This window comes from Palaemon carinicauda, chromosome 10 (assembly GCF_036898095.1).
Source record: "Palaemon carinicauda isolate YSFRI2023 chromosome 10, ASM3689809v2, whole genome shotgun sequence".
In the NCBI taxonomy this organism is placed as follows: domain Eukaryota; kingdom Metazoa; phylum Arthropoda; class Malacostraca; order Decapoda; family Palaemonidae; genus Palaemon; species Palaemon carinicauda.
The window spans coordinates 120,190,510-120,215,734 of NC_090734.1; the positions used below are offsets into that span (position 1 = coordinate 120,190,510).

The 25,225-nt window shown below is 42.5% G+C and overlaps 1 protein-coding gene across 1 annotated transcript in view; it reads left to right on the plus strand.

The window, feature by feature from the left end:
• LOC137648219 (uncharacterized) overlaps positions 1-25,225 on the plus strand; it is a 90,925-nt gene that overhangs the window by 45,611 nt on the left and 20,089 nt on the right. The window contains exons 15-18 of the mRNA XM_068381142.1: positions 92-1,234; positions 1,433-1,593; positions 5,691-5,847; positions 24,788-25,034. Of these exons, the coding sequence (XP_068237243.1) occupies positions 92-1,234; positions 1,433-1,593; positions 5,691-5,847; positions 24,788-25,034 (1,708 nt within the window). The remainder of the gene's footprint in view (positions 1-91; positions 1,235-1,432; positions 1,594-5,690; positions 5,848-24,787; positions 25,035-25,225) is intronic.

Genomic DNA, 25,225 nt, shown 5'->3' on the forward strand with positions numbered 1-25,225 from the left:
CTGTACTTTCAAATGAATTTGTTATTAATATTTTAATATTTCTATATACATAATTTAACAACATTTGATTAAATTAGTAACTGTTCCCTAGGATAAAATGGGAGCACGCCGACGTATGATATCTTCTCGCATTAGAGGCACATCAAGAAAAGTAAGACCTCATAGACGAAGGCAGCAAGTTCATTCTGAGCAAAATCAAGAGAGGGAGGAAGTGCAGGTACAAGCTGATTTACGAGAAGGCAGGCAAATAAATCTTCAGAGAGCTTTGAGAAATAATTTTGGCTCTCAAAGACAGATGCCAATTACTAAAAGACCTATTGAACTTTTAGGATTGGAGGAAAAAGTTGAGCTTCCACAGACGGTAAAAAATCATGCAGAATTTCCACGAATTGGTGAGAATCCTATTGAATTTCCACGTATTGGTGAACAGCCCGAGCTTCCTCGAATAGGTGAGAAACCTATTGAATTTCCACGCATTGGTGAACAGCGTGAGCTTCCTCGAATAGGTGAGAAACCTGTTGAATTTCCACGCATTGGTGAACAGCGTGAGCTTCCTCGAATAGGTGAGAAACCTGTTGAATTTCCACGCATTGGTGAACAGCGTGAGCTTCCTCGAATAGGTGAGAAACCTGTTGAATTTCCACGCATTGGTGAACAGCGTGAGCTTCCTCGAATAGGTGAGAAACCTGTTGAATTTGCACGTATCGGTGAACAACGTGAGCTTCCTCGCATTGGTGAAACACCATTTAAAGAAAAATCTGCCTCAGTGCCTCAAATTAATCATAATGAACAACTTGAATCTCCTTCTGATGAACAGGTAGTTTCATCAGATTTTCATAGTCGTGAGCCTGAGCAGTATAGAGCAAAGAGAGTAGATTATTCAATAATCAAGGAAGCAGAAACAATGCATGTCGATCCTACAGTCAGTGGTAAGCACAAACAAGATGATGGAAAAGATAGGCCTGTGACATGGAAAGTTCCACAAAGATTATCGAAAAAGCAGAAGACTGATGGCATGGCTGTGCGGAAATGTGTTCTGTTACCAGATGGATCAGCTGCTTGGGAGACACCAGATACTAAAGCTTGCCGTGATATGGCAACATTAACAGCTGAAAATGCATCAAAGGATCTTGCCTCTCTCACTTCTTCCCCTCCATCAATTGATGCTCAGATGTTTACACGTGCTGCAAAACAATTAGAAAAACTTGTGGAACATGCACTTATTGACTCTTCTGTAAGTTTACCAAAATTTGTATTTTTAATTTATATTTTACCTTGACAATTTATTAAATTTATGTAATTTCAATTTGTGTTGTATCATCTCAATACTGTGATGTAGGTCCCATTTGAAAATAGAAGATTTTATTAATGATTATGATTATTCAAGATCAGTAGTAAACCTCTTGACATATGTTTACTTGATTTATTGTAGGTTGCCAACAGCTTGGTGTCAGTCATAAGTAATATGATGGAGGTCAATGACTCTGTGTTGGCAGCAGATGAGTATAGCAATACAACCAACCAGTTGGTTCATACTATCAACACACTTACCGGAAATGTTCCTCTTGATGTTGGAGAAACAGTAGAATTCAGGTAAGCCTTTTTACTTTACTGTCAAGACCAGTATAAGCAAAGCATCATGAATATCATTCATTCATCCAAGGGAGGAAACAAATATTTTACCAGGTGTATGAGTGGACTTAGCTTAACGAAAGCTAATTTCAGGTATTCCTCTATCATTCAATCATTCAGAAATGGAATGCTGTGAAGTGGTAGCATCATTCTCACCAATATATCATAAGAGGTTTAACAAAGTAAAATATGCGTATATAGAATTTATTAGTTCAGGAGGGAAATAATATTTGAAAGATGCAATCAAACAGATATGGTTGATAATTATTTATAATAAAGTAGTTATTACCAATTTAGAAGAAGGCTTTAAAGTATGGAAGGAATTGAAACAGGTATGAGTAGAATAAAGATTAGGGAAAATTCTGAAAATATAGTAAAGTTGGTTAGAATAGAAAAAAATGTAGATTTTTTTTATGGGTTTCACTAAGTGAGATTGGTGTATGGGTCAAAGATGACTATCCCAAAAAATGAAAGAGGTATAGTATATAGAAGGATTAAAAATGAAAGGCACAATAATGGGGAATACAAAATAATCTTGCATAACATTGTTCAATGAAAAAAAAAAATGTGAGGAAGGAGGATAAAATAAATTACTGTATTTGATGCAGAAATATTTTTGATCAAGGGAGCTTTATTTCTTTTTCTTTGTTATATTTTCTATATGAGCTTATGATGCAGGATTTTTAAAATCTTGCTGTGCTGGAAAGGGTGCGAATAGAATGGGAAGTGGCAGATGTTTAGTGACAAAATGTTGACTGATAGTACAAGAAGGAGAATTATAGTATTGTCAGCAAGGTTAGAGTTATAGTAAATGTTATCAAATGTATATAAAAGCACAAGAGAAAACAGAAAATAACTCTGTTTGTACAGTTCTTTGGGTGTACAGTATATAGATGTTAAATAAACAAAGATTTTTTTTAATACAAAAAGAAGAGGTAATGGACAATTTAAGAAGCCATTACACAAAAGAAATTTGTGAGAAGTTTGGTTTATAGAAATGAGCATGTAGTGGTAATGAGTGTTACAAATAAAGTATAAAAAAAATTCAGTTTTCATCTAAAAATATATACTGATAGGCTTAAGAGAGAAACAGATATACATATTCGTATTGGTAGTGAAGAGGTGGTTTCAGTACACAAAGGTACTATTCTTGGAAACATATCAACAAGAAACAAGTTTGTTAGAAACATGAATAGCTTTCATATCAAAGATCAACAATAAAGTGTTATTAGCATTCAGATAATACAAGAGTACGAACATCGAGGAGTAGGTATTATTTATTGAAACTACAGTAATGTGTTTTCTAATAACAGGAAGGTCCTATTTTATAATTTGTAGTTTTATTGTATAAAATTTACTGTGTATTCTTGATCCCTACCACTATCGCCTGTCTAATTGGTCGGTTACTTTGATACGTTTTCATTAGCTATTTCCATCGAAAGTGTCTTCCTTTACCAGATCATTCTTTAAATTTTCCTTTCCTTTTATCATACCATCTAATTTTTGGTCTTTCTCTTGATGTTCAATGCCCAATAGGTTTCAACCAAGACCTCTTCACTCCCTTCTCATCCATCCTCACTACATTACCCATATTGTCTCAGTCTTGACTTTTATTATGTAAATAGTTTTTACCATTCCTAAACTTTATCCAGATTTCTTGGTTTTTTAGCCTCGTTGCGCAGCAATATCCCCTAAAACCACCCCAGCATCCTTATTTCTGATCACTCCAGCTTTTGTTTCTCTTTCCATGTTAATGCCCTTGTATCTTAAATATACATCATCTTTGGTCTGACCAGGGCACATTTTATCTTGATATTTTGTTTAAAGTTTGATTGTGAGTGGCAAAGGCAAGGAACGGGACAATGTCCTAGAGACTGACCATATATATATATATATATATATAGTTAGATATACAGTATATATATATATATATATATATAGTTATATATATATATATATATATATATGATGATCATCCCCTCTTACACCAATGAAGCAAAGGGCCTCGGTTAGACTTCGCCAGTCATCTCTACCATGAGCTTTTAAATCAATACTTAGTCTATTCATCATCTACTTCACGCTTCTTAGTCGTCATCCATGTAGGCCTGGGTCTTCCACCTCTTATAGTGCCTTGTCGAACCCAGTTGAAAGTTTGGTGAATTAATCTCTCTTGGGGAGTGGGAAGAGCATGCCCAAACCATCTCCATCTACCCCTCACCATGATCTCATCCACAAATAGCTTTTGAGTAATCTGTTAAAGTTTCATTTTTAATCCAGTCCTCCCATTTAACTCCCAATATTCTTCTGAGGGCTTTGTTCTCAAACCTACTATTGTTTCATTGTCGTACCACGACTCATGTCCATACAGTAACACCGATCTCACCAAACTGATATATAGCTTGATTTTTATGTGATTTCTCGTGATTTGATTTCCAAATTTTACTTAACCTAGCCATTGTTTAATTGGCCTTTTTTCAATCTTTCATTAAACTCAAATTCTTAAGATCCTGTATTAGATATTATAGTTCCCAAATATTTAAATGATTCCACCTCAGTCCTTTTTCCTTCCAATGTTATTTCATCTTCCATTGCATATTCCGTTCTAATCATCTCTGTCTTTCTTCTATTTATCTTGAGCCCAACCTCGTGTGATATTTCATGCATTCTGGTAAGCAAGCTTTGCAAGTCCTGTGGTGTTCTGCTGATAAGGACAGCTTCATAAGCATATTGCAGGTCAGCTAATATCCTGTTACCAATCCAGCCCAATCCTTCTCCACCATCCCCAACTGTTCTATGCATTACAAAATCCATGAGGATGATAAATAACATGAGTGGCAACAAATTCCCTTTGTGTACTCCACTGTTCAGTGGAAATTCATTTGATAGGACTCCACTAACATTAACTTTGCACTTGCTATGCTCATGAATAGACTTAATCAAATTTACATATTTAAGAGGAACTCCATAATAACACAGGACTCTCCACAAAATTGGCCTGTGCACATTATCAAAGGCTTTTTCATAGCCCAAAAATGCCATCAGAAGTGGATTTCTATATTTTATATGTCGCTGTACCACATGTCTTAAAATGAAAATTTGGTTTGTACAACTTCAACTTTTTTAAACCCTGTTTGTTCATTTCTCAGCTTTTCATCAATCTTTCTCATTATTCTCTTTAGAATGAGAATACTATATATTTTCCTGACAGCTGACATAAGTGTGATGCCTCTTTAATTACTGCAAATGAATAAATATATATAATGATATATATATATATATATATATATATATTTATAAATGTATATATATTTATATATTTATATATGTATATATATATATATATATATATATTTATATATATGTATATATATTTATATATATATATGTATATATATATGTACATATATATATATATATATATATATAAATATATATATATATATATATATAAATATATATATATATATATATATATAGTGTGTGTGTGAGTGAGTGAGTGAGTGTGATCAGTACCCAAGCCCCCTCACCTCCCAAGGTAGGATCATGGAAGGCCAGGAAATGGTGGCTGATAACTCAGCAGGTGGATTTATAAGTTCACAAGTACAGTGAGGGTGCAAGAACTACTAGAAACTATTGGCCCTGAGCGGAGCTTGAACTCCCATTTCACAAATTCTGAGAAAGTGTATCCTATAGGATACAAGCACTTTCGGTGTTATTTTCATACATGATACTCCTGCCACTATTAATTACAAAGGCATGGCATACATAACCTTTCCAGATGTGTGCAGGAAAATCTCCCTTTTGTTTCACTATTTCCAGTTCAAACACTAAATGCATATACTGTTATTGCTAAATTCAATTTCTTGGATGTGAGGAACTTTACCCACCCTATTAGGACACTTAATTCTAGCTGGAAGAAAAATATTCCATGTATTCCATGAGTAGTTATAACACTACATCTCTTTCTGTTACCTTTAGATATTTGTGTTTCTTAATTCCATTGCCCTACTCAAGTTACACTTCTCATTGAAGTCGTATAACCGTAATTATAATTTCAGGTCAAATAATTTGGTGCTGGAAGCGAGACTACTGAAGGTTTCTGACAATGCTGTCACTTTTCGACCCCACATGAACGATGGTAATGACAATAATGCATTACTAAAAGACAGCAGGAAGAAACGAGAAGCCAATTCTTCATCTCCTACTCCTCCAAAGGTACTGTATTCTGCATGTTCATCCTTCTGAAAAGAAAAATAGAATTTTCTTGATAAAATTTTTATTTCCATACTCACCTGATGTTCATGTTGGTTCCTTTTCATAAGCTCATTTTATCAACGTTTACCCCAAAAATCTATTAAATGTTTCCCCATTTTTTCTCCTTTCAAAATATACTGTATAAGCCCCAATAAAGTAATGAGACAATCCAGCAGTTAATGGTAAGTAGCATCTTAATATTTGCCCATTTTTCAGTTTCAAGGTCACAACTATTCCCTATTCCTTAACATCACAAGTCAGTAGGAGGTGGGAGGATATGTATATGAACATCAGGTGAGTGTAGAAATGAAAAGAATTATCATTAAAATTCTGTTTATGTCTATGAATCTCTTCTGATGTTAATATTAGATTCCCACACTCTGATGAAAGCAGAATGCCAGTGATGGAAAGAGAAAGGTAACAATTTCCTAGTAGGTCCTCAGATGGTTTTGTATCAATATTGGAATAATGAAAAAAAAATCTATAACTTAATTTTATTCAAAAAAAGGGCACAGCAGCAGCCGTCGTTGGACCTAGAGGCCAATAATCTCCGTAAGAAAGTCAAGATTTCTTAAGATAATGTCCATCTAACACCAGAATTCTTTGCCCAAGAAAACTTTTCTGTAACATTTAAGAGATTTAGGCTTACTTCCAATGTCTAGGAACATAATCTACAAGGTTTATATAGGATTTGAATCCAAAATTGACATTCTATTCTCACCTAGTCAATTTTGGGCACTATTGTAGTGTTCGTAGTTTTTTTCAAATATTCTGAACGTCTTTTACTCAACAAGGACTACTATTATCAGATGAAATACGTGCAATCATTTCTAATAAATTGAAGTGAAAATGGAAATTGTAGCCGACTCTTACTCTTAAAACAGATTAACTCTGAATGAAGGCAAATAAGACAGTCAACTTGAGCTCTCATCCACCTCAAAAAAGTAGCTGTACTATACAGTAGTTTACTCTGTATGTAGCTAGCTAGTTCTAGTTAGTGATACATTCGTAGACTTACCCTCATAAGTGAACCAACTATTGTTTTTTATAGAAAATAAAGGTAGACTTTTAATACTTCTAGAGGACAGTTAATACCCACTGGTCAGGCTGCAGTCTTTCCCAATGGGGGAAGAAGTGAGACAGTCTTTCCCCTACTGGACTAAGGAGAAAAGTACCGTCATGCTGTTTCACCATAAGTTTTTCGAGTTTGGTTTGGGAATCCTTCTGAAATATCTACTGAAATGAAATTCTGCTGTGTTATTTCTTGAACAAAACAGCCTCCTTGTTGGGTTCTTTGAGATTGAATATTTCCAGAGACTGGCCTCAGGACATCTTTTAGTTCTACTCTCTACTTGAGCAACTACTTTATCAATGCTCAGTCCATCTAACACAGATCCCAAAATAGGAGAAAAAGTTAATGTTCAATTTTGTGCTTAGAAGGTCCCATCTGACATAGTTTTGTCTAAGTGAGTCAGATAGCTTAGAATTATATCCAAATCCTGATGTCCTGCAAATTACTCTTCTATGAGATTCAAAACAACCCCTATAATAGAATGCAAAGGAAAGTGATTAAATTACAGTCCATATCTGATTACCTGTAAATGTAAGAATCAGCTGTTCTATCAGATTGTTTACCATTTGCAAAGGGCAAAACTGCAGGAGTACTTGGACCCGTTTTAGTCTTTAATGTATTAGCACCTCAATTAACCCAGGTAACATTATTGTGAGAAAAGCAAGTGGCCAAGTTTGCAAGCAAACAATGTACAGTACACTGTCGTCTGAAACATGATGAAATCTATCAATTTAGGTTGAAACGTTGTTTACCCCCTCAGAGTTTAAAGGAATCATACAATATGCTATGTCAACCACATAAGTAATATGAGACTGATGAGAAGCGCTTACTGTAGAGAGTGCAAGGATATTAGGGTCAAGACAACCCAATTGGTCCTCTGCTGCACAATTTAGTTGTCTTAAAGAGCAGCTAGGACTGGGATTTTGCAAGGGTTCAGCAGCAGAAGGAACTAAAGAATGTAAAGATTTCAAAGCTCTGCGTGAGACTTTCAATGGGTTCACTGTACTTTCAGAACCTATACAGAATGAAATGCTATTAATATTAGATTGACCTTGGGGGGTCTAGGATAGATTTGGCAATGGAATTTAGTCTTGTGAGGATGATTAGAATTATTATTATTAATTGAGGATTCACTAGACTTCTGAAGTTTAACCAAAGAAACAACTTACATGAAGAGCTTGTGAAACTCATCAGTATCGAAAGATGGCTGAACTTGTGCGTTGTCCAAAAGTGAAGGCGTGTCATTATCGTCATCACCCCGGCATATTTAACTAGCCTAGTCTTTCCCTTAACTACTTGCAAGTTTCCTTTATTGCTTGGAACTGTTAACTTGATTGGTAAGCATTGTCCACATTCCAGGTAATAATTGTCAACTAAACCAGAGGAAGATATCTTAATGTGCAGTACCTGTATATAAACAATCTGGAGATTGTTTCATTGCTGCCAATCGATAAGTAAAGGGATTTTGACGAAGGAAAAATCTATTTCTGGGGAGAGACCTGTGACGGCCGGTGAAAAAAGTCCTTCTTTACACTTTTCTAATATAAATCTTCCAAATATACTAGAGAAAGATAAAAGCATGGAATGCAGAGGTTACTACCCTCGCGCGATCACCTTGTGGGTGTCGTGTATACAACAGGGGCGTGTGAAAACCACTATTCACAGGCTGTCTTCCATTTAGATAATCCCTTCATCAAAGGGAAGGGCCGTGACAGGCCCTAGAGAACACAGTTGGACCCCGCCACCGACACCTACACGAGCGAATTGAGGATCTGCAAGAGGAACTGAAACTGGGGTAAACTACGTACCATAAGACCCATTACTGAACGGTGTAGATCAGGGTTTCCCAAAGGCTCTGGAAGCCCTTTCTTAAAGAAGACCAAATGCTTTATATGGAAAAATTTAATGGCTGCAGACATTTAATTATTGATCTTTTTTACTGGAAAGAGATATGATACATAACTACAGGTGTAAAGAGTTTCAGAGTTTTGCTCATTTAAATGAAATAAATATTTCATTGCAAGGCAATTAAAGTTACATATTTCGAAGCTCAAAGTAAGATAATTGCTCTCCAACACAAGCTGAAGCTCTGGAATGATTGCATTCTCGACGGAAAATAGGAATGTTTGAACGCCTTTGTGAATATCTACTTGCCAACCAGCTTTCTCTGCATACAGACATAAAAGTCTCTATCTCTCAGCATCTGTCTACGATGATTGAATCAACTGGCAAGTATTTTATTTCTAATACTGAAAACTTTCTCTGGATTCAAGATCCATATCTTGATTCGCAAAACACAAAAGAACTGTCTTCGAGAGAGAGGGAACAGATAATAGACATTTCAACCAACTATGAGTTGAAAGCAGAATTTAAGGAAAGTGAACTTTCAACATTTTGGGTAAACCTACTTGAAAACTGTCCAAAAATTGCAGCTCAAGTCCTTAAGTTTTTAAGCGCTTCCCAACAACTTATCTTTGTGAGAAAACATTCTCCTTGTATGCAGCTACTAAAACTAAATATAGAAATAGGCTGAATGCAGAAAATGATATGAAACTACAAGTTACTTCGATCATGCCCGACTTTGAAAAGCTTTGCAATGCAAAACAACAGCTGCACTTTAGTCATTAGATTTTGTTTTTATTCTGAATTAGTTATTTCTCCTTATCTAATTCCATTGTTATTTCTTTTATTATTTCTGATAGGTTTTGATAGTTTGTATTGAACAGCTCTTTCTGTTATTAACTGGCATGATTTTTGGCTATCAATTTAAGAAGAACAATAATAAAGACCATTCTCTAGTTGTGATTTTCTTTACCTGGTATATATTTTCATGACTCATATATCAGACAACCAAAGAAGAAAATTTGTCAATGCTTTTGTGGTTGCTCCCTTTGGCTTAAGCCTTATGTCAAGGAACCCCAAAATCATTAGTTAGTATTAAAATTCTAGAAATTATCTTGTTAGTGCTCCGTGAAAAATCTTTGCCCTACTCAGGGGCTCCATTGTGTCCTGAAGTTTGGGAAACCCTGGTGTAGATGACCCCCTAGTTACCACTTGAACATTTAGGTTAAGGGTAAAATTGGCCACGATAGGCCTGAAATATTACTCTGAATCTAGAACTAAGTTGAGCTACCCCATAAAAGTTAATGGTGTTAAAATCCCAATATAACAAAAATCAAACTACCTGTACTGCAGTTGATCTCTAGCAAAATCATTGTTTGGAGTGGTAGTACTGCCATCGTTTTCTCTACAGATGAGTAGCCATCTCTGCTCAAAGAAATCTTTTTGGGCTCAAGCCATGGCGTCCTGATGGAAGGTTCCTTTTTGGTAGCTTCCTTGGGTATAAGACTACTAAGATATTCCCAGAGAATTTAACCACAGGTTATCACAGAATTCTAACTTCTGGAGCGAGTATCTCAAAGGTTTCCCTTTAAGACATCGTAATACAACAGGGGACGCGCATGTCTGAACGCGCCACATAGCTATCTTCACCCCGAACAGAGTTAATGCTTCGGTGTGAAAGGATTGAGAATAGCTGGGAGCCGTTCCACAGCTAATCTCACTCGTGGCTACTACTGATACTCGAGACGTAAACAAACGGACGCCATTGCTCTAATGACGTCACGCCCGTCTTCATCCTTTGTTTAGTAGCTGCCCTACTTAGACGGATTTTCCCTGTGTTAACTTTATCGTTTTGCATCTTCGCTATGTCGTTACCTTCAGCCTCGCCTTCTTCTGGAAAGTTGAGTACAAGGTTCCAGTATTGTTTAATTAAGCTCTGGCCGTAAAGTAAATATTACTTTTCGAGATAATTGCTGTTTTGTGGCAGAGCTGTGCCTCTACCGGACCCGCCATTTTATGGCGTCGTTGTTGTTATGCATGTCTTATTTAGTTAGCCACAACAACGTTTCCGGCCTTATATACTAATCGATTACATTAGTTTATTTAGTCTTCATAGCTAGGAACTTTTATATCGTGTTTAGACGCTTTTTATCGGTCATCGATTGACCTCATACCAGTCGGCTACTATAGCCCCCAGGCCAGGAGCCTACATACAAGTGTTCATGCATGATTTATTAGTGATCCTAGGCTAAGTTATGAAGATAGTGGCATTATTTTACAATACTTTTGACAGTGATGCAAATGTTTTCGCCTTCAGGGACCATATAGGGGATAGGCTAGTCAGTGACTCTTTCTAGCCTAACCTAATGATAGGACCCCTATATGCTTCCTTCATCCCCTGCCTTGGCATTCCCTCTATTTAGCCTTGATTCCTTTTCTGAGTAAAGGGATCAATTGTCTAATAGAGTATATATCGCCTCTCTGTCCTCCCTAAAGGAATGAACCCCCTTTAGGGTTGCGTCCGAGAGTGAGGTTAGGCTAGCCCTACCTCTATGGCTAGGATAGTCTATGACTTTCCTGCGATAGCAATATGTCTTCTTCCTTTCCTAGTTCAGGACTCTTAGCCCTGCTCTAGGTTAGGTTAGGAAGGTTTCTCTGTTCCATGCTGAAACTGTACTCTTGCACCGTTTTAGCTGATCTGCCTGATCTTAGGTTAGGGAGTGTCCTCCCTTTCCCTAGTGGCCGCTCTGGTACAGAAACCCTTCCTTGGAAGACTTCTCTCTTCTCCCTCCCCACCTATCTCTTGTATAGCCTAGCCTATGCTTAGGTTAGTTTATACCCATCTGTCCCCTGTCCTACAACTCCTCCTTAGGGTGGAATAGTAGGGCTACCCGAGCTTCCTTGTGCAGTCCGCTCTGGTACATATACCTTCATAGTGTCCTATAAGGTTAGTTGCTAGTATAGCTCTGCATATGGGAGTCTCCCCCCCCCCCCTTTTTGGGTGTTCCCTAGCCCTCCCTTGGGCTACCTTGCTCCCGGTCCCTAGTGACCCCTGCTCATGGATGTTAGAGCCTGCCTCTATCATGGGTACACCCTCTCAGGGAGGGGGAGGGATGTCTGGAGTCCTGATGGTACTTCCTGCATCCCTTCCCCCCTCCCCCCTGTCTCTCTCCCTATCCGGGTGCCGGTCTCTTGCCGCCTCTACTGTCGGCAATACCTGCCTCCTACTTGGTGACTCTTCCTAACCTTGCCGCCAGCCCCCCGTGTACCGAGGGATTGCCGGCTGCCGCCGGCTACTACCGGCGGCTCTCCTCCTCCTAGCTTGTCGTCCGCTTGCCGGTCGGCCGCCGGAGTGCCGGCATATACTGCCGGCAACCCGGTACAGCTTTAACCATCCTTATCCCAGTCACCAATCCGGCATCCTCCGACTGCCGGAGCCGCCGCTCCCTGCCGGCGTGCCGCCGTTGTGCCGGCGGCCGCCATCCTGGTATTTGACTGACTTTGAACATTGTCTGTCCTAATGCCAGAATCTATGCTGGAGCGAGCTCCGGCATGCCGGCGGCTTGCCGGATGCCCCGGAGGCGTCAAGAATACTTGCACCCCCTTCCTGTAGCTATCATAGGACAATGATAGCCCTATATCGCAAACAGATAGACTGTTTCTACTATTAAGATCAGTACCTAGTACTGCTCTGTTAGTGATCATGCTGTCTCTTTGCATTCTTCTAATTCCAGCATGCTATGTGCATCTTAGCACGGCTGGTTGCCAGAAGCAGTTACCTTTAAAAGAGGCCTTCTGGCCCTTAACTTGGAACCGAATGATCTCGGTCCCAATCTTGCCCTTGGATTTTTCCACGGAATTCCAAAATACTTGGAGCTCTAAGGAATTATATCCGGTGCCCTCGGTCACTCGGATTATCCAGGGACCAAGCTTATGGTAACCAGCCGGGCGAGATGCATGGAGCATGTTCTCCTTTACTATTTTCATTCTCTATGCATCACACCTTTCATTAAGTTAAAATTAATAATGAATATTAACTTAGTTTAAGAGCCATTCTTATGACTCCCCCATACTCATTTTCTCTTTCTTCCACAGGAGGAGCAGATGAAGTGTGATTTCGCCTTCTGCGCTGTGAAACGCCCGCAGTTTTACGGGCATACGGCTTGCAGGACTCACGCCCCTTGTGCAGACAAGAAAGGGGATTTGAAGTTTTGGAATCCACTGAACTGTACGGTCTGTCAGGCTCACCTAGTTGAGGCCTTCCATAATCCTCCCTCAGCGGAGATTAGAGACATTTCTCGTGAAAAGCTGCGCAAGTGGGTGCGTGGCTTCCAGAAAAATGCTACCGGACCGTACCTGGCCACCGAAGAACTGAGGTCACTGTTGTTCCCTAAGGCCTCCCCTGACTCAGTGGTACCCAAAGACGTGATCCCCACTGTCCAAATTACGGTGGAACCTGATGTAGTCATGGCTCAGTCCATGCACGAGTGTCGTTTGGATTCCGAAGATGACGAACAGATTTCGGATGTCTCGGAAGACACGGAGAAAACGCTTATGGCTCAAGGAGCCGAAGATGACAAAGACAAGGTGGAATACGCCGAGTCGGAGCAAGAGGTCGCTCCCCCGTCCATCCCCCCTCCTACTCCTACACCGACGGAAATGTCTATTCCGTCTACCTCCTCGACTCCGGATCCTTCTTCTTCCACTCAAGAATTGATCCGATTGATTAGAGCCGTCATGGACGACAGGCTGAAGGAGAACCAGGAGTCCATCAGGTCGATGATAGGATCCAGAGAACCGAAGAAGATTTCGGTCAAGGATCTCCCCGCTTGCTCTCATGCCAACCCGTGGAGGTATGCAGAGCATATGGTTATTGCGACCGGCAGGATCTTTGTCAGTGATAAGATCGGCACAGTCCCTTTGGAAGATGTGGAGTTCTTCCCAAACTTTGAGGCCTACCCGGACTGTTACGTCCGGCTTCGTTCCGAACCTGCCTCGAAGGAAGAGACCGAACCTAAGGAAGAGATAGTGTTCGATCTCGCAAAGGCCCAGGCTATGCTAGCCTCCGCATTCAAGAGTAGAGGCTTTACCTGCTCTAAGCTTCCGGCATTGAGCAAGAAGCACCCTACTTACGTTGCACCTGAAACTGCGGTTCTTCCATTCTTGGAAAAGGCCTTAGCTGCATGCCTTAAAGCGGCGGATGAAGGGAAACCCTGCCCTGCATTGGAGGAGTGCAGACCCTTCTCCATAGTGACCCCCCCTGACGCTCGACACTGGAAAGATGTTCAACATACTTTCGTCGTGGGAAGGCTCGATCCTGACGTCGCCGGACGTCAGTTTAATGAAGACCTCCCTAAGCTCAACGATCACCTCCTTCGTCGGGAACAAGACACGAAGGAGAGGCTTGCGGCATCTCTTTCTCATCAAGTCCAACTTGAAGTTATGGCCTGTGACACTAGAGTACCAGACCACTACATGGTACTCTCCAAATCCCACTTATTGACTGTAATGAAGGACTTGTACCACTTCATAAAGGCTCGAAGAGCCTGTCGTGAATTCGTGTTTGCCGGTGCCACCGTGAAACACGAACCCCGGAGGCTGATTTCCTCCAACATCTGGGGAAAACACCTCTTTCCTTCTGACCTTGTGAAGGAAATCACTGACAGAGCCGCCACGGAGAATAGGAACCTTCTCCACAAGTGGGGCATGTCCAGGAAAAGGAAACCCTCTCAGGACGACGGACCTCAGCCTAAGAGGAAACCCCAAAAGCCAAAACCCCAGCAACGTCAGCAAAGACGTCAGTTTCCGGGACCCGCTACCTCCCAAGTGGTTGCCCAACCACAACAGACCTTTCAATTGGTCCCCCAACCGGTGTTGTCACAGTCACCGGTCTTCACCCCTGCCTTTGAGCAACAATCAACTACCTTTCGTGCCAAAGGTAGAGGCTCATTCAGGGGTGCAAGCAAAGACACATCTCGCCGTCCCTCCAGAGGTAGAGGAGGAAAGGGAGCTAGCGGCCGAGGCAGCAAGTCCTCGGGACACCAGAAGCAATGAAGTGCTTCCGGTGGGAGGAAGACTCCGCCAATTCCAGGATCGTTGGACCTTCGATCCCTGGGCGCACAGCATCGTCAAGAAGGGTCTAGGCTGGAGTTGGACTCAACCACCCCCAATCTTCCAGCAATTCTTCCAACAATCAACCCCCCTTCTGGAAGAATATGTTCTAGACCTCTTGAACAAGAAGGTGATAAGGAAGGTAAAGTCCACCAGGTTCCAAGGGAGACTGTTTTGTGTTCCCAAGAAGGACTCAGACAAACTCAGAGTCATTCTGGACTTATCCCCCCTCAACAAGTTCATAGCGAACAACAAATTCAAGATGCTGACGCTTCAACAAATAAGGACCCTTCTGCCTCAAGGTTCCTATACGGTCTCTATAGACCTGGCGGATGCCTACTGGCACGTTCCAATGAACCATCACGCTTCCTCCTACCTAGGATTTCGACTCCAAAGGAAAAGCTACGCCTTCCGGGCCATGCCCTTCGGCCTCAACGTGGCCCCTCGGATCTTCACAAAACTGGCGGATGCCATAGTACAACAACTCCGCCTAAGAAACGTCCAGGTGATGGCCTACCTCGACGACTGGCTAGTCTGGGCTCCATCGCCCGAAGAGTGTGCAAAGTCTTGCAACGAAGTTACCCAGTACCTAGAACACCTGGGATTCAAGATCAACGAGAAAAAATCTCGCCTCTCTCCAGCTCAGAAGTTTCAGTGGTTGGGAATCCACTGGAATCTTCAGTCACACCGCCTTTCCATCCCCCAGAAGAAAAGGAAGGAAATAGCAGGGTCTGTCAAGCGACTACTGAAATCCAAACGCATTTCAAGACGACAGCAGGAACGAGTTCTAGGCTCTCTACAATTCGCCTCAGTGACAAACCCAGTGCTTCGTGCACAGCTAAAGGATGCCGCGGGAGTCTGGAGACGCTCGGCATCCATCGCTCGAAGAGACCTTTGTAAAACTGAAATAATACATGGATGAGAAAGACACATCAAGACCTACAGGAAAAACAAAATAGAGAGTTAGTTTTATCATAAGATTACCAGCATGCTAAATCTTGACACTTAACTTGTTTAGAACTGGTAGTTTGGTACACTAGTCACTAGTGTTGCATATATGTTGAGGCGTGTGTAGTGCAACCTCCTGATGGATAGGGATGCCAATATAATGGCACCTCCCGAGGGATGTACTGGCTAAGAGATGATGTATTTAATTTGAGAATTAGCATTTTGTATCATTATTAACTAAAGTTCCAAACTAATGCAGAGAGTCCAAAATAATTTTCAAGTTTTTTATGGCCAGACTCAAGGGTAATGTAAATATGATTGTTAAAACTACCCTACTACTGTAAAGGAAACCTGTGATGAACGATTGGCTGAGCTGTAAGAAAACGAAAATGCAGTCATCCGGAGTAATCCCGTGATATAACTGGCCAGCTGAGCTGATAGATCACCAATAACAATAAATTTTAAGAGCATCTATGATATGAAGTACCATCTCTAAAATTAAAACAATATTGTTTAAGAGCACTTAACTTAAGTGAGAGGTGGGATATACTGTATGGATGCAGCTACCAAACTCCGTCTTCTGCTTCGCAAACTAAATGTCTTACCAACTAGGTTTGCGGTAATGTGCAAGGATTGAGCTGCAAAAGAAGTAAAGTAATTCAAGAAATTGACTCATATGGAATAAACTCTACTTTGTAAGGCACAGTGAACATTCAGAACCCTTACTGAAGGAACTGTATTTATAACCACTAGACCTAACTTTAGAAGTTAGGTCAGTGTAAGCAACCGGCCAGGCAAGACAGACTTAATGCCCACAAGGAAAGGCTTGCTAGCCTCTGAAAATAACAAAGAAGTTAAATAAATTAACATATTAACAGATGAACTAACTTGTCTGATAAACGGTTATTGGCATGCCCTGTCGTTATCAACTCCATAAGAAGCAAATATCTCTCAGTAGCCTATTCCCCTTGAACTAAAAATTTCCTTTCTTGCCAGTTATGAGTAAAAAATGTTAGGCATTCTGTTTACAACATAGAAGCTTTACCACTGCACAATCTATACTCTCCTGATAAACGCTGACTTGGAGCATAATTCCTGAGAGGAACCGTGAGATATCCTACTCTTCACAAAAGTTGTTTAAAACCCATTGCTTTCCTTGTGCAGGAATGCTAACCAAACTGGTATATATCAAATTAAAACGCAATAAAACTTATCACAATCTGGGAGGGGAGATCTATGTCTTTACGAGAGTTGCGACGGAGAAAAATTAAAAATGGGCAACCCCTTACGTGCTACTTAACCATTATCTGCTAGATTGTCTCATTACTTTACTGGGGCTTGTATCTTTTGAAAGGAAAGAGAATGAGAAAAAATTTTGATAAAATTTTTGGGGTAAACATCAATAAAACTAGCTTCTGGAGAAGTAATATGATCATCTGGGGAGGTTCATAGAAATAATTTCCCTATAGCATTTATTAGTAAAAAAAGTTCATAAGATGTAATATGCAGTCATGTCTCTGAAAAAAAATGTTGCTACATTGCAGCATTTATTAGTAGAATCAGATCTCTTGGTAGCAGTATTTACCTATGAATATTTTAGAATTTCAATATTTCTTACAATTCTTTTGAACTGTAGATAGTAGTGAAAGGATGAGAAATTAATATTTTCAATATTAATCTTACCCGATAATCATGTAGCTGTCAACTCCGTTGCCCGACAGAATTCTACGGACGGGATACGCCAGCGATCGCTATACAAGAGGGGGGTGTACTCACCAGCGCCATCTGTGGCCAGGTACTGCAGTACTTCTTGTCAACACCACCTCAATTTTTCCTCTGTCGTGCTTCCGGCAAGACCTACATGGATACGCTTATGATTTTGGAGTCTTTGTTCACGGTTTTGGTGAAGTATTGCTCTGAGATTTCAGCTTTCGCTATACAGGAAGCTTTTCCCTTAGCTTAGATAGCTTTTGGATTGATTTTGATTAATGGTATAACAATCTTTGCTTTAATTTGGAATCCCCCCTTGACTGTTCTCTGATTCAAGATGTCCGACCATTCTCAAGCTCCTACCCAAAGACGATGTAGGACTTGTATTAGGCGTCTTCCGAAGGCCTCGGTTGATCCTCACACCGTTTGTTCCGACTGTAGGGGAAAATCCTGTCAGTTGGAAGATCGATGTGAGGAATGTGCCGGGCTTTCGGAATTTGATTTTATTCAATTCCTCAAGTATACGACTAAGTTAGAGAGAGAGAGAGTTAGGAGGAGTTCGGCTCGCTCTTTACTTTATTCCTCCCCCCATGATCCTCAACCTTTTCCTCCCCCTGTAGTGGCTACCCCCGAACCTATTATTAGTGCTCAGCCTGATATGTCGGATGTTTTACGTGCCATTCAGGCTTTAGGTGATAAGGTGGAGTCGGTAGTGAGTGACCACAAGTTTCTCTTGGCAGATGTCAAGGAACTTAAAGTGAAAAGTGCAGTGGGAAGTGGTAGTGCCAGTGCTGTGACTAGTGTCAGTGTCAGTGTTGCGCATGAGGATACTTCTGTGCGTGCCAGTCGTCCTCCCAGTCCGGGACCTCTTGCAAGCTCCCAAGCCCAGGGGAGAAGCAATGTCGAAGGGCAAAAGGGTTCGGCAGGCCTTGATCGGCGCACAGTAGTATCCTCAGTGGTTGCGGGCGTATCTTATAGAGATCGTCACTTCCACTCTCAGACGATTGAGCCCTTTATTTCCTCGTCTGCAGAAGATGTTTCCGGGAGGAAACGCTGGACCCAGGTCTCAAGGCCTCTTAAGCGTAAGGTCCAGACCGCGCGAGTCCAACAGCCCGGGTGTAGCCACTGGGCTAGTTCGGACTCGCCGCAGTCATCGGATGGCTGCACGCCTCCTAAGAGAGGTAAAGCGATGCCTCAACAGACCTCAACTTCTGTTAAAGCTATGCCTCAACAGACCTCAACTTCTGTTGATCCCAAGTTGGCAATGCTGCAGACTATGCAGTCGCAGCTTGCGGTGTTGATGCAGGAGTTTCAGGCAGAGAAGGTTATCACACCTCCTCCTGCGAGCGCTCCCCCACCTCTGCGCAGTCCAGCCTGCCAGACGTATGATGTTGAGGTTCCTCAAGCTACCTCCATGCGTGAGCTGCCGCATTGGGAGTTGCCAGATACCAGCGCTGTGCAGCAACCTCCACTTTCCTTGAGGTAGGAGCCTCTTGCCACGCGGCAACCTCCTCAACACTTGGGGCAGGAGCCTTATGCTTTGCAGCAACCTCCTCTACCCTTGAGGCAGGAGCCTCTTGCGTTGCAACCATCCTCGAGGCAGCAACCTCTTGCGGTGCGACAACCTCCACCATCCTTGAGGCAGCCACCTCAACTCTTGCAGCAGCCACCTCCACTTTCCTCGAGGCGAGAACCTCAACTCTCGAGGCAAGCACCTCAACTCTTGAGGCTAGAACCTCAACTCGTGGGACAAGAGCCTCTCTCTGCGCAGCCACCTCAACCCTTGAGGCAAGCGCAACTCTTGAGGCAGGAACCTCATGCTATGAGACTGCCACCTCAACGCATGCAGCAACCACATTCTTCTCAGCTTAAGCCGCTACCTATTCAACTTGAACCGCAGACTATGCAGCATGAGCCTCATGCTTTACAGCATTCGACTCTCACCACGCTTGCTCCTCAGACCCCCGCAGAACCTCCTTCATCCCAGCCTCAGGACTTTGTCATTACCAGCCCTCATCCTCTTCAGCAGAGTCTTGAGGATGAATCCGCTAGTGCGCATGCACCCGTTCTTCAGGATTCAGCCATTCAGCATACTGCTTTATCGTTACCTCTCGCTTCTCAACACTCAGGTGATGAGGTTTCTGAGGATGAAGCTGCTCACCTGGATGATCCTTCATCTGATGTGGAGGAACCCAAGTCATTGCCACCCTCCATTGACTTTCGCAAGGTCCTTACTCTGTTCAGAGAGTTATACCCTGAACACTTTGTTTCTGCTACCCCTCGTTCTCCTCCATCCGAGTTCTCTCTAGGCATGCAACCTGTTAAGTCTGCCTACACTAAGCTTGTCTTTGCTAGATCATCAAAGAGAGCTTTGAGAATGTTAGGGGATTGGTTGCAGTCCAAGCAGCAACTAGGAAAGACGTCTTTTATGTTTCCGCCTCCTAAGCTAGCTTCTAAGGCGGGCGTCTGGTATGCCACGGGAGAGGAACCAGGCTTGGGGGTCCCTGCCTCTGCCCAGGCTGACTTCTCAAGTTTGGTTGACTCTCCACGAAGGTCGGCTATGAGACGCTCTAAGGTCTGCTGGACCTTTTCTGACCTGGACCACTTCTTAAAGGGAGTCTTTCGCGCCTTTGAAATTTTTAATTTCCTCGACTGGTGCCTGGGGGCCTTGAGCAAGAAGACTGCCCCTTCTGACAAAGACTCGGCCATGCTGATCATGTCCAGTATGGACAAAGCAATTCGCGATGGTTCCGGCGAACTTGCCTCTATGTTTGTATCGGGAGTCCTCAAGAAAAGGGAACAACTTTGCTCCTTCCTTTCCACTGGTATCACCTCTTGCCAAAGGTCACAGTTACTTTTTGCTCCTCTTTCTAAGTTCCTGTTTCCTGAGGATCTTATCAAGGAAATGTCTGCGGCTCTTATACAGAAGGATACGCATGACCTCGTGGCCTCTTCAGCACGGAAGGCTAAGGTTACACCTTCAGTACCAAGAACTTACCGCACCCCAGTGGCTGATACTCCTGCTACCAGATTTATTCCGCCCTTTCGTGGCAGAGCCCCCAGCCGAGGAAGTACCCGCCCAGACGGTCACAGGGGCAGGTCCAAGAAAGGTGCCAAGTCTTCGAAAAGCAAACATTGACTCTCCTCCTCTCCAGACAGCCGTAGGAGCCAGACTCAAGACCTTCTGGCAAGCTTGGGAAAGAAGAGGTGCAGACGCCCAGTCTGTCAAGTGGCTAAGGGAGGGTTACAGGATCCCATTCTGCCGCAATCCCCCTCTGACCACTTCTCCCATCAACCTCTCTCCCAACTACAAGGAAAAGGACAAGAGGCTAGCGTTACATCAAGAGGTGTCGCTCCTGTTACAGAAGGAGGCAGTGGTGATAGTCCGGGATCATCAATCCCCGGGCTTTTACAACCGTCTCTTCCTGGTGGCCAAGAAGACAGGAGGTTGGAGACCGGTGCTGGACGTCAGTGCGCTCAATGCTTATGTCACCAAGCAGACGTTCACTATGGAGACGACGAAGTCGGTCCTAGCAGCGGTCAGGCAGGAGGACTGGATGGTCTCGTTGGATCTGAAAGACGCCTACTTTCACGTCCCCATTCATCCAGACTCCCAACCTTTTCTGAGATTCGTTTTTGGAAAGGTTGTGTACCAATTCCAAGCCCTGTGTTTTGGCCTAAGCACGGCACCTCTGGTGTTTACGCGACTGATGAGGAATATTGCGAAATTCCTCCACTTGGCGGACATCAGAGCCTCCCTTTATTTAGACGACTGGCTTTTAAGAGCCCCCACAAGTCGTCGCTGTCTGGAGAGTCTCAGATGGACTTTGGACTTGACCAAGGAACTGGGTCTTTTGGTCAACTTAGAGAAGTCCCAGCTTATTCCTTCCCAAACCATCGTTTACCTGGGAATGGAGATTCGGAGTCAAGCTTTTCGGGCTTTTCCGTCGGCCCCAAGAATCAACCAAGCCCTAGAGTGCATCCTGAGCATGCTGAAGAGGAACAGATGCTCGGTGAGACAGTGGATGAGTCTAACAGGGACCCTGTCATCGTTAGCCCTGTTCACCGAGTTAGGGAGACTCCACCTCCGCCCCCTTCAATACCATCTAGCAGCTCACTGGGACAAGAATATGACGCTCGAAGCGGTCTCTATTCCTGTTACCAAAGAGATGAAGACTACTCTCATGTGGTGGAAGAGCAACATCCTTCTCAAGGAGGGTCTCTCGTTAGCTGTTCAGACCCCCAATCTTCATCTCTATTCGGACGCATCAGACTCGGGCTGGGGCGCGACCTTGGACGGACAGGAATGCTCGGGAACATGGAACAAGGAACAGGAAACGCTTCACATCAATTGCAAGGAGTTGTTGGCAGTACATCTGGCCTTAATGAACTTCAAGTCCCTCCTGCTAAACAAGGTGGTGGAGGTGAACTCCGACAACACCACAGCCTTGGCGTACATCTCCAAGCAGGGAGGGACTCATTCGAGGAAGCTGTACGAGATAGCAAGGGACCTCCTCATTTGGTCAAGAAGTCGAAACCTCACGCTGGTAACGAGATTCATTCAAGGCAATATGAATGTCTCGGCAGATCGCCTCAGCAGGAAGGGTCAAGTCATCCCCACAGAATGGACCCTTCACAAGAACGTGTGCAACAGGCTTTGGGCCTTGTGGGGTCAGCCAACGATAGATCTGTTCGCTACCTCGATGACCAAGAGGCTCCCATTGTACTGTTCCCCAATTCCAGACCCGGCAGCAGTTCACGTGGATGCTTTTCTGCTGGATTGGTCCCGCCTCGATCTATATGCATTCCCGCCGTTCAAGATCATCAACAGAGTTATTCAGAAGTTCGTCTCTCACAAAGGGACACGGCTGACGTTGGTTGCTCCCCTTTGGCCTGCAAGAGAATGGTTCACAGAGGTACTGCAATGGCTGGTCGACGTTCCCAGGACTCTCCCTCTAAGAGTGGACCTTCTACGTCAGCCTCACGTAAAGAAGGTACACCCAAGCCTCCACGCTCTTCGTCTGACTGCCTTCAGACTATCGAAAGACTCTCTAGAGCTAGAGGCTTTTCGAAGGAGGCAGCCAGAGCGATTGCCAGAGCAAGGAGGATATCCACTCGCAGAGTCTATCAATCCAAGTGGGAAGTCTTCCGAAGCTGGTGCAGAGCCAATGCAGTTTCCTCTACCAGTACCTCTGTAACCCAAGTTGCTGACTTCCTGTTGCATCTTAGGAATGTTAGATCTCTTTCGGCTCCTACGATCAAAGGGTACAGAAGTATGTTGGCAACAGTTTTCCGCCACAGAGGCTTGGATCTTTCCTCCAACAAAGATCTACAGGACATCCTTAAGTCTTTCGAGACCTCTAAAGAACGTCGCTTGTCCACTCCAGGCTGGAATCTAGACGTAGTCTTAAGGTTCCTTATGTCTCCTAGATTTGAACCTCTCCAGTCAGCCTCTTTCAAAGACCTTACTCTCAAAACTCTTTTCCTCGTCTGCCTTGCAACAGCCAAAAGAGTTAGTGAGGTTCACGCCTTCAGCAGGAACATAGGATTCACATCCGAAACAGCTACATGTTCCTTACAGCTCGGGTTTTTGGCAAAAAATGAACTTCCTTCACGTCCTTGGCCTAGATCGTTCGAAATTCCTAGCCTTTCCAACATGGTGGGTAACGAGCTAGAGAGAGTTCTTTGCCCTGTCAGAGCTCTAAAGTACTATCTTAAAAGGTCAAAACCTATACGAGGACAATCAGAGGCCTTATGGTGTGCCATTAAGAAACCTTCGATGCCTATGTCCAAGAACGCAGTTTCGTATTACATAAGGCTTCTGATTAGAGAAGCTCATTCTCACATGAAGGATGAAGACCTTGCTTTGCTGAAGGTAAGGACACACGAAGTGAGAGCTGTGGCTACTTCGATGGCCTTCAAACAGAACCGTTCTCTGCAGAGTATTATGGATGCAACCTATTGGAGGAGCAAGTCAGTGTTTGCATCATTCTATCTCAAAGATGTCCAGTCTCTTTACGAGAACTGCTACACCCTGGGACCATTCGTAGCAGCGAGTGCAGTAGTAGGTGAGGGCTCAGCCACTACATTCCCTTAATCCCATAACCTTTTTTAACCTTTCTCTTGAATGCTTTTATTGTTGTTTTTGGGTTGTTACGGTAGGCTAAGAAGCCTTCCGCATCCTAGTTGATTTGGCGGGTGGTCAATTCTTTCTTGAGAAGCGCCTAGGTTAGAGGTTGTGTAGAGGTCCTTTAGTATGGGTTGCAGCCCTTTATACTTCAGCACCTTAGAGTTGTTCAGCCTCCTAAGAGGAACGCTGCGCTCAGTAAGGAAGACGAACTTATTAAAGGCAGAGTAATGGTTCAAGTCGACTTCCTTACCAGGTACTTATAATTTCATTGTTATTTTGAATAACTGATAATATGAAATACGGGATACTTAGCTTCTTGATTAACATGTACACTGGTTTTCACCCACCCCCCTGGGTGTGAATCAGCTACATGATTATCGGGTAAGATTAATATTGAAAAATGTTATTTTCATTAGTAAAATAAATTTTTGAATATACTTACCCGATAATCATGATTTAATTGACCCACCCTTCCTCCCCATAGAGAACCAGTGGACCGAGGAAAAATTGAGGTGGTGTTGACAAGAAGTACTGCAGTACCTGGCCACAGATGGCGCTGGTGAGTACACCCCCCTCTTGTATAGCGATCGCTGGCGTATCCCGTCCGTAGAATTCTGTCGGGCAACGGAGTTGACAGCTACATGATTATCGGGTAAGTATATTCAAAAATTTATTTTACTAATGAAAATAACATTATTCAACATTTTTTCTAGTTTCAGTCGTGTGCAGAGTTATGGAAAATAGTAAATAATTAAAGAGCTCTTTTGACGTCTATTATTTATTTTTTGTCTTTTATAACTTAGTTTTATCGACAAAATAGTAATTAATAGAATACTAAATGTAAGCATACTTCAACATGGCAATGGGTTATGCATCTGCTTTTAGAGATCTCAACCATCCCCCTTACACATGCATATGTAACACTTGTCAGATTTTTGCTTTTATAATATACAAGGAGAAGAATCACAGCACAGTACTAGTTCATACAATGATGATCAACACATTATTGGAAAAAGGTCTAGTATGCTACAATGAATAGATCTTTTCTCATCTACCACCTTCTATTGATGTAAATAATAATTTTCCAGGAACCGTATCTCATGTTACCCTCACAAGTTTTGTCAATGGCTGAAACGGAAAATGTGCGACTGGAGTTCGCATCTTATGGTAATGATAAATTCTTCCGCGGTGGCAGATCTGTTGGCATGCCAGTATTATCGGCCAAGGTCACTGATTCTGTCATTAGCAACTTGTCTGATCCAGTTGTCTACTACATCCCCACTGACGCAAGTGTCGATGTCTTCCAGCCCAGTTGCGTCTATTGGGATGATCAAGGTAAGACTAATGTTTTCTTCCATTTGTATTACTTGAACTTGAAATTTTAATCATATTAATATACATTGTTTTATATTAGATGTAGCTATATTACAGTACAAAGCCCTGCCCTGTCCAGTACTGTGTTTCTCGCCCACAAAAATTATTTAATTTTATTATACAGTATTTCATTAAAAAAACAGTATTCATGT